We start from the raw sequence: 13,756 nt of genomic DNA, 5'->3' as shown, positions 1-13,756 counted from the left end.
TTACCTTAACTCAAAAAATAAAAGGACAGTGAGGCTCTGCTATGACAACTGGTTACCTTTTTTTCTTAAGGAAATGTGAAATTTGAAATAGTATAGTAAACTATTCTCAGACATTAACCACTTCCAGACCTTAGGTGTTTTTCAGATTTGGTGTTTGCAAGACTAAAACAGTTTTTTCTGCTAGAAAATTACTTAAAACCCCCAAACATTATATATATTTTTTTCTAACACCCTAGAGAATAAAATAGTGGTCATTGCAATACTTTTTGTCACACCGTATTTGCGCAGCGGTCTTACAAGCGCACTTTTTTTGGGAAAAATTCACTTTTTTTAATTCAAAAATAAGACAACAATAAATTTTGCCCAATTTTTTTATATATTAAGAAAGATAATGTTACGCCGAGTAAAATGATACCCAACATGTCACGCTTCAAAATTGCGCCCGCTCGTGGCATGGCGTCAAACTTTTACCCTTAAAAATCTCGATAGGCGATGTTTAAAAAATTCTAGAGATTGCATTTTTTGAGCTACAGAGTAGGCCTAGGGCTAGAATTATTGCTCTCGCTCTAACGATCGCGGCGATACCTCACTTGTGTGATTTGAACACCGTTTTCATATGCGGGCGCTACTCGCGTATGCGTTCGCTTCTGCGCGCGAGCTCGTCGGGACTGGGCGCTTTAAAAAAATTTTTTTTTTTTGTTTTCTTATTTATTTTTATTTATTTTATTACTTTTTACACTGAAAAAAAAAATTGATCACTTTTATTCCTATTACAAGGAATGTAAACATCCCTTGTAATAGAAAAAAGCATGACAGGTCCTCTTAAATATGAGATCTGGGGTAAAAAAAAAAATTGTCTCTTTAAGAGGCTGGGCGGGACTGACGTTTTGACGTCACTTCCGCCCAGCAGAGCTATGGGGATGGGCGAAGGAGATTTTTCCTTCAGTCTCGTCCCCGCTCAGCTGCCGAACGGTCCCGATCGCCTCCGCCGCTACCGACGGCTCCGGAAAGCGGCGGAGGGCACGGGAGAGCGGCAGGAGGGGGGGGCCCCTCTCCCGCCACCGATAACGGCGAACTCGCGGCGAATCCGCCGCGGAGACCGCCGTTATCGTTTACCAGACCGCGCACACTAAAGATTGATACCTAGGTTGTGGCAGCAGCTGCTGCCGTTACCGAGATATCAATCTTTAAAAAATGGACGTACATCGTCGTGCGCAGGTCTGGAAGTGGTTAATTGATTTGGGACAGAGATTAGTTCTCCATCTACACAACTGGCTCCTATACCAGCATATTCCCTATCTGAAAGTGAACCTTAGTCACCTGCATGCTCAGATAAGGGTCTGGTATGGATTTTGAGGGGGTCCCTATGCCTTAAGGGCCTGGTATTGACTGGGGGGACCCCACGCGTTTTTTTCTTTATTTTTTCAATAGCCGGGTGCCGGTACTTGCAACAGCGAGTCATTTTAAATTAGATTTTTTTTCTTTACAAATATAATTTTTGTTGTAGCATGTTTTAAGCATGTTACAGATGTGCCACTTTACAGGCAGACTAAGGGGACCCCCCAGGCACTATATTTAAAGGACATTTTCATTTTTATTGTTGCACGTTAAGCATAATTAAAATCACTGCTCCTGAAAAAACAATTGTTTTTTTTTTTTTAAGTTTTCATTGATACATATCCTCAGGGCAGTATCCAGACCCCCATACCCCTTTTATGGCCAATTACTTGCATATAAGCCTTCAAAATAGGCACTTTCTATTTTTTCCTGTTCAGGCTCACATGAGTTTTGCAGTTCTGGTTAGAACATTTGTTCGGACCATCCTTACTTGTCATGTGTATAACGCTTAAAGCGGAGTTCCACCCATATAAAAGTCAGCAGCTACAAAAAGTGCAGCTGCTGATTTTTATTAATCGGACACTCACCTGTCCCACAGTCCAGTGATGTGGGCATACAAAGCCCCGCTCCTCTCCCCCTCCTCTCTGTGGTGCTGGAATTGACACTGTGGGCACCTGGCTGTGGCTTCACAGCCGGGCACTCACTTCGCATGCGCGATCCACGTGGTGCACTGTGACTGGCCAGGCAATCATTTGAGACCTGTGACGTGTCCCAGATGATTACCGAGAGGGAGGGGGAGAGGTGTACTTCCTTCCGGTGCCGCTGTGCCTCAGGAGGAAGTGAGAGCTGGATCCCTCTAAAAATAGGGTTTTCGCTTCCCCCCCAAAAAATCACATGCTAAATGTGGCATGTCAGGGGGTCACCTGTACTTAAAGCGGAAGTTCCATTTTTGGGTGGAACTCCGCTTTAAGTAAATTGATGAGTAGCACTGTAACCGTAGGATTTTTCTATTGGTATTGCTTATCCAATAGTGTTGCAGTTTTTAAACAGGATATGTGAATTTTGGGCTGGCAGCTCCTACACACAAATTAATTTGCACAGTTTCCTTGGTTTGTAATGTAAATAAAAGAAAAATGATTCATATATATACAAATGATTCCATAGTGTGATCAGATAGTAGACAGAGTCAACATGTTTCAGGGGCCAGAGACTGCCCTTTCGACAAGGCTACAATGATAGAGCAAAGCGTTATATACCGGTAAATAAATCGGATCTATAGTTTCATATTGGCAATATTTAAAATAGCAGCTTATTTGAGCAGCAACCATATGCTTATATGCTGAAAAGGACACCAAAGTCCATATGTAGGGGGAGCTTTCAGACCCACTCTCTAATTGAATCTTCATATGGCCCCTCTGGAATAGAGTAAGGGAGGGTTATAACCTCTATGAGTTTTTTCTTTGTGTGCCATTGGGGAGATTCCCCTTCACAAAATCCCTCCAAAATGTGAGAATCCTTGAGTGTCACCAGGGTCATCAGAGCTAGTGTCCTATTTCGGTGAAAACAGTCAACAGGACAAATAGAGAGGGAGAATCTTCCTAACGGATATACAGAGAACAATACAAAATCAGACAGGTGTTCTTATCCATCTCCACTCTATCCAAACTTAATTTTTTTTACTGCCTTTAGTTATATTTTAGCCTTTTTTTAAGCTTTGGGCTTTATAAGCAGAATGTTAAAATTGAGCCTTGTACACATGGGAGAATGGACATGATATCTTCTATCTAATAAAAATATGACACAATAATTTGCAATATAATATATTTTATTTACCTAAAAAAATATACCACACTTTTTATTTTACCTTTTGTCTGAACATAATAACTGAATAAAATACTTATTAAATAATGTTTGCATTCTCTTTAATAATGAACACCTGGGGGTAACTTGTAGACAGATGGACTTGATTTGAAACATTTTTCATGATTCATTCTTAAGAAATAGCACATTCTGTAATGAATTACCTATATAAAAAGCAAAATATTTCACTATGATTGCAGAACTTTAATACTTAACACATTGTCCTATAGCTAAAAATGAAGGCATTGTATGAAGTGTACATTGCACTCACTCAAACTGAATGATTAATAAAAACATTGTTATATGCAATCATACTAAGGAACCTACCATTCTATAAATAATAATTGCATAATATGACTCATAATATAGGTCCTAATACACACTAGATAACAGAATAGGATGTTGGTAGAGAATCACTTTAATTCGAAAGAAGAAATATACTAATACAGTAAAAAATAATTTTACTATTTATTTGCCTCCCAACTACTGTTTTGTAAAAAAAAAATGTCTGGGAAGTATATTTTGGGAGTGGTGGTCATAAACATCACTCCAGAAAACACGCACAGATGGCCAGTGCGCTTGATATTGGCTGTGATCTGAGTCATTGTAGACTTTAGATCACAGACACAATATACAGAGCTGATCCAAGTGGCTCTTTACTTTGTGATCACTGTGATGACTAATAACAGTGATCACAAATGTAAATACTATAGTTACAGCCTGCCCCTTCCTCTTACAGCATGGTAAGGGGGAACTGATGAATGAAAGAATACATTTTATTGTGGGATCATTAACCCAATCACCACCCTCCTCTCCTATACATATTTGCTCCAAGCCTTTTTCTATAGTGATATTAATGTGTTACTAAACCCACAACAGTAAAATCAGTCTGTATATGCTACTAAGTACTGAATGCTTGTTATTCTCACTTTGGAACCTATGGGGTTAAGCCTGCACATTGTGTAAAAATGCTGTTTGATCCTGTCTTCTCTGATCCTCCCCTTTTTTCACCATCATCAATCTATCTCCTGATGCATTTGGGGGCACTCTGCACATGCTCAGTTTGGTGTGTATTGCTAGAGAATTTTTTTTGTGAGGGTGCATGTGATCAGCACAGGGCCAATCAGCACTGTTCAGACAAAGGGTTAGGGGTCCTGCAGCCTCATAGGACAATCAGAGGAGAATGAAAACGCCTCCTACAAGCTTTAACCAGTGCTGAAAGAAGTCACAGGACTGATATATACTGCTGATGAGTATAGCAGTTTATATTTACTAAAATAATTGCATTTCCATGCTCTGTGTACTGTGGGAAACCAGATATAGTGAATGCAGGGTCCTGGGTTTAGTAAAACTTTAACCTCTTCAACTCTGTTTTTTAACTATCTCAATACCAGCAAGTTTCTTAATTTGTGACAAAAAAAATTGATCACTTTGGGTTGTCTTCTTTTCAACAAGTGGTCATTCTGGGATCATCATACTGTTCTGGCATTTTTATTTGACATGTTTTATAATAGTAAGCCTTGCAAGCAGTAAATTAATATTGTGCTTTTGTCTAACAGTACTGTTGCCTTGCTTGTCCTGTGTGCAGTGTTGACAACCTTGCATGCCAGTGCTCCCATTACAAGTGCCTAGCTGTATCCTTTAGCTATAGACACATAGGTGGGTTCTGGCTTAACCTAGCTTAAAAGAATGATATTCCACCCATTTGTCTGCAGCTTGTGGACCTAGCCAAGTACTCTTAATAAGAACATTGGTGTGTCTGCCTCACAGTGCAGCAGTACAGTTTCTGACGCAACAATGTACTTATTACTTATACACTGTTTTCAAGGAACAAATAGTATAAAGGATGTAATAATCATAATTTCTGAGAAAAAAACAGCTGTAGGCTCCTTTCACTGCAGGACGCCTGTGTGAAGCTCTTAGCAGTTGGTCAAAATGTCTGATTAGAGGAAGGAACAAAACTTTTGTCCTTCCCTTTAGCAAAAATCAAATTACCAAATATTTAGGTCTTTACACATCTAGCTACCGCTGAAGAAAACTTAAAGTAGCATTTACACTATCAGAGATAAACATTTCTACCATATTTTTACTTTTAATGTATCCATCCTTGCAAGAATATTATCATAGCATATTAGAAATATATATATATATATTCACAATGTATTTCTATTTTTTTTGGAAATGTAGGCACTTCTTCTTTACTCTCTGGATCTGGAGCTTCAGCCACTCATCCACATCTTTTGCCCGGTTCTCCATGTTCTTCCCCTGCTTTCCATCATTTGGGAGCAAACACGAGTCAACTTTGCAGCCTGAGTCCAGCAGATTATTCAGCCTGTGGTCGATCTGGCCTAGCACTTAATAGATATAGCACGTCACTTGCTGAAACTTATAACAGACTCACCAACTCAACCAGTGACTCTTTTGGAACCCCAAGAACCCCTTCCTACGTTGGCATGGCAAGCAGTGCCACAGTAAATATGTCTATGACAGGACATGACAGTGACAACTTTGGATGTCCTCAAACAAGTCTATCTATGCAAATTTCAGGAATATCTCCTCAGCTCCAATATATTATGCCTTCCCCAACGGGCAATGCATTCAGCAGTGGACAACCTCACCAAAGCTCTTATAATGCCTTTCGACTGCACAGCCCATGTGCACTGTATGGATATAACTTTTCCACTTCTCCCAAATTAGCTTCTAGTCCTGAAAAAATTGTCTCATCTCAAGGAAATTTTTTGGGTTCATCTCCAAGTGGAACCATGACTGACAGACAAATTCTTCCTTCAATGGATGGAGTTCACCTTCTTAGTGGTGCTGGGCAGCAAAATTTCTTTGACTCCAGAAGTTTAGGAGGTCTAACACTATCAACATCTCAAGTACCTGCACATATGGTTTGACCATGTACTCTTTATATAAAAGGGTTCCTTTCAGGATTTTTTTATTCAATTTATATATTGATTGTAAATAGAGTACCTTTTAAGAACTGAACTTTAAATCATTTAAAATTTTGTTTGTAGATATGTATATATATACATTACAAAAAGACAAATGCACTAACTTGCTATTAACTATTTTGTTCTTTTTTTGTACGTTTTGTACTTCTTGTATTTTGCCTATGCACAGAATAAATAACAAACCAAGCACAACCATTTACATAGCCAAAGGCTTTTATGTGTCCCATTATTATACTTGTACATTTATCAACTTCAGTATTGATTATAAACATCATTTAATGCAAACAACTGAAAATAAGACGTAAGAGTTTGACTGGTTGCTTCCCACCAATCAATGGACAGTTTCTTAAACATGTGTATTACTAGGGATACTTAAAGCTGAACTCCAGTTCTCCTTTTTTCATCAAATAAGTAGCAAAGCCTATGCTTTGCTCAAATATAGTACTCTCAATTTGCTGCCTGCCGTCATCTTCACAATATGCATCTATATAATCTGCAGAACCTCTCCGGAGCCACTTAGTTTCCACAATGGCTTAGTTTGTCATTAAGCCTTTTCTTTCTATTCCTTCTGTCGTTGGTTTGCCATCTTGTTTTTCCCACCATTAAACAATATTGGTTGTGCTCATTCCACCCAACATCATTTGTGGGCATGGTTTCTTATGTTGTACTTGATGGGCATTGTCTGTATGCACAACCAGTCCATCCAAAACCACCCACTCCTTGGGATTTATAGGTATTTTTTAGCAGTGTACAGATGCTGCTACACTTGTGTGTTTTTACAACTGCTCAGAGAGGTACGTTTTTGTTTCACCCGGGTTTTTATTAATTAATTTTCTAATATATTGCATTACACTGAATACATTTTGAGAGGCTTGGATAGCATTATATGCTTGCAGTTGCTGTTATGTCTTGGTACCCTGGTACACTGACTTGAGAGCTGCACACTGCTACTTCTGATCAATAGGTGAAATTATATTTGGGCAGCACAGAGGGCTCAGGGCATGTTGATCTTCTTTGTAACAAAGACTGCTTTTCTATAGAGCCAGTGCTGTACTTTAACTTTAAAGACTTTATTGAGGTAATTCAATATACATTTTACATAAAGGGGGGTTGAATTTGTGCTGTGTGCAATTGTAGCATATGGAAGGGTGGTATTTTTAAGGAGGTACTCCTGCAGTATTGCAAATTTAAGTTGGGTTGACAGTGTTAAGTGAATCTGAAATAAAAAAAATTATATAAATATGAAAGCTGGAATATAGGCGATGTCTTTTCTATCTTATTTATCTTAGTTGCATTGCCCTACCAAAAGTAAGAAAAAGTGCATGTGCTTAACAATAAATCAGTTTGGATATCCCCCAAAAATATATAAAGTGCTAAAAACAGTCCATAACCAAATAAAATGGTGCGTGGATACAGCAACCCAGATGACCCCATAAATAAGCAGACTCTTTACTGCTTTTGACCACCAACAAACAAAAGCTGCTTACCAGACCTCAAACTAAAGGATGTCTGGCCATGCTTTCGTTGTGGATTATATAATATAGTGTAAAATTGTACGATGCTTTTAGAAAAACATTCCTTAATATTTCAAATCAAATTTCAGCTACCAGAGTCGCAAAGGTCACACTTGCTACTGGGCCCTGGCTTTCCACCACTGTGGGGGGGGGGAAGACCCAGCATCCCCCCTGCACCTCAGTTCACTATAAAGTGTGGGGGGGGGGGTGATGGGCAGCTCTGTGGTGCCCACAGCATCTCCCCTTTCGCCTCTGGCTAGATGTTCACGCTATACAGTGGAGAGGGGAGGTGAGGGGCCTCTGACCCAGGCAGGCATTGGCTTCAGTGCACAGGCTGAGTGACTTACTTGTGTACTGAAGCTAGTGCTTCCCAGGTCAGAGGTTCCTCCCCTCTCCACTGTATAGCTGAAATGATGGCAGGAGTGGCAAAGGGAAATGCAATGGGCATCACAGAACTGCCAATCAATATGTGCAGGTGAATGTCCATGGGGTGATCAAGATACTGAAAGTACACTATTGTGTGTGTTGGAAATTCGGGGAGATACAGAGATGTGCTGGGGGTTGGAGGTGCAGAGATGTGCACGTGGGTACAAAGCAGAGACAGAGGAGAAGCCCAGCCTAAAAAGCCCAGGCTTGACTTCTCCTTTAAATGTTTGGCAAATTGACCATTTATTTATATTTGGCTTAGCTGCTTTTTAAGCACTTTTGCATACAAACAAGATCTATCCCCATTAAGATATTTACCTTTACAAGGAAACATGGCAAGTCTGTTTTATTATTAAGGTCAGTTATATGCATTACAAGGATAGTAAAGTCTGTTTTGTGATTTTGACTTACAGTTAAGCCTATAATAGGGCTTACCTGTAGGTAAAATTAATATCTACTAAACGTGCACTGTTTAGAAGGTATTCACCTTGGATGTAGCCGGTGACATCACCAGCGCATGTGCTCTGAAGGCCTGGGTGTCCGGCATACCAGTGCATGTGCTCTGAAGGTCTGGCATATCATTATTGCGGCTCCAACCACTCACACAGCCGGAGTCTGCGAACCTGGAAGAAATACTGGGGGAAGATGGAAGCCCTCTCAGAGGTGACAGCACATTATGAAATAGTTACCCTAAAACGAAGTCCCCCAGCAGTCACTGATGAGAGAGCTTCCATCTTCTCCCAGTCTTCTATCCTGGTTCATGGACTCCGGCTGTGTGAGTAGCCAGAGCCTTGATAACTGTTTTCCGGACCTTTAGAGCACATGTACCGGTGACGTCACCGGCTGCATCCAAGGTCAATATCTCCTAAATGGTGGCAACTCTGCAGTGCTACAGAGGCAGGAGTTGACTGTGGAGGGTGGGTTCCTGCATTTATCCTCTGATTAAAAAAGCCCTGCAAATAATACAAGGCTTCCTCTGCTTATCTGTTGTGGCAGCACTATACACAGAGGGAAGCATACAATGTACCTAAATATTGGCACAGTATGAATATATATATATATATATATATATATATATATATATATATATATATATATATATATATATATTCTCGGACCTCAAGGTGCCCCATAAACTCAGATATTAAAGGGTTGTCAAGCAGAATATTATTCTCTCCCTTTAATATCTGAGTTTATAGGGCACCTTGAGGTCCGAGAATATATATATACATATATATATATATATTCATACTATCCATAGTCCTGAGACCATTTGCACAAATTAGAATATACACACAATGGCTGGCAACACATAAAATCAATTGCTACAATTGCTACACCTTGATTAAGAGTTTTCCTCTTTTGATAAACCAATTGGAAACATCCAGTATCCTTGGCCAGGCCAACTCCTCTGCGAGAACATGTACACTCAACAATCCAGGTGGATCAACGTGCAATGTCTTTTGTTTAAGCTTAAACAATAAAGGGGAGGGGGAGGTTATAATATTGCTTGTAGTGTTTCTGTGAAAGCAGGCTTAGGGTGGGCTTCAGCCCTCTCACCAATTCTGGCAACCCCATCTTCTAGACAGGATATCCTGAGACAGACTCTTGAAAAAGGCCTGACTGACAGCCTGATGAAGAAGGGACCAAGGATATCTGCGCAGACACTAGTGTGGTAGATGAAACACCCGTGGCGGTGAGTCTGCATCCGACTATGGAGCTGTTTAGAGAAAATCTATTCCACCACCCTGACCACGATGCCCCTTGGTTTCCATTTCTGGACCACACACCGTCTTGTTCCTCTCTCCTGTTATCCGCCTTGTGGTGTCCATCTTCCCGTCTCTCTTCACCCTTTTCCACACGTATGCTGGGGATTGTATTTTCCCTTCCTTAGGTTGTCATCAGGTAACTTGGTACATGGACTACATGCTCCCTCTTTGATTGGTCCTAGCTTTGTCCACTGGGAAGCGAGTATCGCCAACTTATTACACAGGCACTGCTGCCTTTGTGTCCTCTCTCATATCAGCTGTGGCTGTAAAGCTGTAGGTAACAGTTAGCACATGCTACAAAAGTTATAAATTAATAGTTGGAAACATATTAACTTAAAGGAGAAATTCAGACAAATTTACTTTGTCTGCGCTTCTCCTGTGACTCACAGGAGTACAGTTTGTTCTGCACTCCTGTGATCCATTTTCAGCAGACAGCTTAGAGCCAGTGGGGGACAGATGCAGCATCGGACAGAGGTTCATCTAGGTAAGCATGATTCAGAAAAAAAACATACTTCTCTTTTAAATAAAAAAAATAACAACAGGGCAAGCTTTCCATTACAATTATTCTTTCTTGTATTTTCCTTGTGCAGTTTTCCTGTTCAAAAATCTGCAGCCTTCCTGCAAAAATATCAACCTGCTCCACCAAGCATACAATTTGGTATCAATATAGAAGGTTCCTTGCCATGCTGACAGTAGCTCCAAAACCACCAGTCCTTTACTAGACATGTGCAGACTGGAATATTTCGTTTTGTTTTTTCGTTTTCGTTTGGAAAATAAATTTATTTAGTTACTCCCGAAAATCGTCTTGATTTATTTCGTTTTTCGTTGGGGAATAGCTTTCGTCCGAAAATCCAATAATACTTGGTTTCTGTCGAATGGTCAAAAGAATATTCAACGGAACATCGAATATTTTTGGTTTGTGTCGGTGGGTCAAACGAATATTCGACGGAACGTCGAATCGTACATTTTCGTTCGAATATTCCGCCTACAAGAATTCTAATGTTGTATGACTAGTAATAATGTCGAATCTATTCTCTATAATGTCGAATCTATTTTCTCATAAATCGAAATCTATTCTCTGTAATGTCGAATCTATTATTCTATAGTGTCGAATCTTTTCTCTATAATGTCGGATCTTTTCTCTATGATGTCGAATCTTTTCCCTATAATGTCGAATCTCTCTATATCGAATTTTTACCACAACGGAAACTAAAATAAAACATTTTTTATGTCGGATCTTTCGGTTTTCGTTTCTTGCACTTTCGTTATCGTTTGTTAAAACGATAACGAAAAAAACAGATTTTCGGACGAAAATGCATTCTAACGAAAATGAATGCACATGTCTATCCTTTACTGCTACTCCTGGGGATGTTGGGATACAGGGTTTTTTCCTGTATGTAATGTACCTGTCTCCAAGTTATCTTCTAAAGCAAACTAGAACTAGGGTCCATTGGGCTAATTTTCTGTAGATGTAAAGACAAAATAAATACACCATCCAGCTATTGTTTTCAATTTTATTAAAGAAACAGCTAAACGAGTCCTGTTAAAAGGCAGTCCTCTGTTGCTGAAGGTTTCCCTTTACTCAGTATGTCTACAAGACCTATTTTTACTTTGTCTTCCAGGAACCACAGACTACTGTGATACATGACAGATTCTGTAACACCTTAAAGCGGGGGTTCACCCTTAGAGGGCACTTTTCCCCCTTAGATTCCTGCTCGTTATTACTAGGGGAATCGGCTATTTATTTTAAAATATGTGCAGTACTTACCCGTTTACGAGACGCATCCTCTCCGTCGCTTCCGGGTATGGGCTTCGGGAATGGGCGTTCCTTCTTGATTGACAGGTTTCCGAGAGGCTTCCGACGGTCGCATCCATCGCGTCACGATTTTCCGAAAGAAGCCGAACGTCGGTGCGCAGGCGCAGTATAGAGCCGCACCGACGTTCGGCTTCTTTCGGCTACGAGTGACGCGATGGATGCGACCGTCGGAAGCCTCTCGGAAGAATGTCAATCAAGAAGGAACGCCCGCTCCCGAAGACCATACCCGGAAGCGACGGAAGAAGATGCAGCTCGAAAACGGGTAAGTACTGCACCTATTTTAATACAAATAGCCGATTCCCCTAGACCGAACGAGCAGGAATCTAGGGGAAGAAAAAAAAAATTTTTAGAAATGGGTGAACTCCCGCTTTAAGACCAGGATCCTAAGTAACCTTAGTAAAGTGTCAGAAAGGGCTAGTTGGTTCTGTTTTACATAATTTGTTGTAGCAGCAGTTCCTGAAATTATCAGTTTTAACAGGAGGAATTGCAACGACTTCTTCTGTTGCAGGATATAGCTGAAATTAGACTTGGATTGCAGTACAGATTTCTGAGAAAAGCTGTAAGTCAATTGCACAAGCAGAAAATTTTATTTCTGGGAGCATTCATGAAGAGTTTTCAGAGCATCTTCAGGCTCTTATTAGGCAAGGAAGCAGATTTTGAGGCTGATTAGCTGAAGGAGTTAAGAATCTTCATACAATATTCACTTCAAATATCAAAACATGTGAAAAGCAAATTCATGTTTACTTTTATCTGCACATGATTTGGTTTTCAGAGTGAACATGAATTTGTGTTTCACGTGATTAGATAATTAAAGTGAATATGCACACAATTTATTGTCTGAATGTTCTCCTTTCCTAAATCAGCCCATGTATCAGCCATACTTTACAAAATTCATGGTGGTGAATGAGCATAAAGGGGAGATTTACCAAGGCAAGATCTAGTGAAGCTCTGTATAGAAACCATTCAGCTTCCAAGCTTAATTGTACAAGTCAAAGTTAGAAGCTGATTGGCTACCATGATCAGCTGCACCAGATTTTGAGTGTTCTATTTTTGGAAAAATCTCCCCCATAATGTTTGACAGCTACATATTGCCTGCATAGACAGGTTGAGATTGATATTAAATTTCACATTTTGTGACTGTAATAATCTAAAGAGTAACTTCACTAGTCTACAAAAATAGACATACCGACCAGTAGATGAGGACCAGCGCTGTCTTTCTGGCACACAAAGTTTGCCCAACCACCTAAATGTTCTGTAGATTGATATAAAAGAAAAGGCCAGAATTGTAATTTAATTGTCTCGAGCAGCAGCACGGAAGATTTCTCCACCTGCTTCCAGCGCCCCCCCCCCCACTGATCTTATGGGGTCCAGGAAACGTTTCTTTAACCTCCTTAGCGGTATTCCCGAGTTTGGCTCGGGGTGAATTTTCAGTACCAAAAGCGGTAACCCCGAGCCTCACTCGGGATCGCATCGCTGGATCCATGTACAGCAGGGGTGCACATTCTTTTGAAGGCCGAGGGACATTTTAGCGAATTGGTAACTGATCGTGGGCCACAATGAGCGGAGCGGGAGGATGACAGGTCCATGTCCACGGACACAGCCCACTCTACTCTATGTGCCCTCTTATCCAATCCGATTCACCCAGATGGAAGGGGGCAGATCCCTTTCTTTTATTTTTTTTAGGTAAGTGGGTGTAAACAGACACAAGTCTGTTTACATGTGCTGCCCCATAAGGCTACTTTCACACTGATGCACTGGGATTTGGCCAAACCGTGGGTGCAGAGCAGTGGACCTTCTGTGGGTTAGCTGCACTTTGCCGTAAACTTCTTTTATATCCTGCAGGTGTGGCACACTTTCTGAAAGCGCAAAAAACCCGCAGGTAATAACAGAAGTCTATGGCTTAGTGCTGGTTTCCTCTACCAGCAGCTTCATTCACAAAACTGCTGATCTGGGATGGAGGGTCGGCAACCCATGATCTGGGCTTGCCAACCTGCCATTTTAGAGCAGGAGGCCAAGGGCCACATCAGAGAGCTCCGTGAGCCACATGTGGCCCCCGGGCCACTGGTTGGGCACCCA

General features: G+C 40.6%; 1 protein-coding gene across 2 annotated transcripts in view; it reads left to right on the top strand.

The window, feature by feature from the left end:
* Nucleotides 1–13,756, top strand: part of TBX18 (T-box transcription factor 18) — a 92,053-nt gene that overhangs the window by 45,492 nt on the left and 32,805 nt on the right. Inside the window, exon 8 of one of the 2 annotated variants that reach the window (XM_040350049.1) lies at nt 5,386–6,350. The exons of the other annotated variant lie outside the window; for it this stretch is intronic. Coding sequence (XP_040205983.1) covers nt 5,386–6,098 — 713 coding nt within the window. The 3' untranslated portion in view covers nt 6,099–6,350. Of the gene's footprint in view, nt 1–5,385; nt 6,351–13,756 lie in introns of those variants that run through there. 2 annotated transcript variants of the gene reach the window in all.

This window comes from Rana temporaria, chromosome 4 (assembly GCF_905171775.1).
Source record: "Rana temporaria chromosome 4, aRanTem1.1, whole genome shotgun sequence".
NCBI classification, from domain to species: Eukaryota; Metazoa; Chordata; class Amphibia; order Anura; family Ranidae; genus Rana; species Rana temporaria.
The sequence above is the reverse complement of the archived record's forward strand: the minus strand, read 5'-3'. Positions and strand labels throughout refer to the sequence as shown.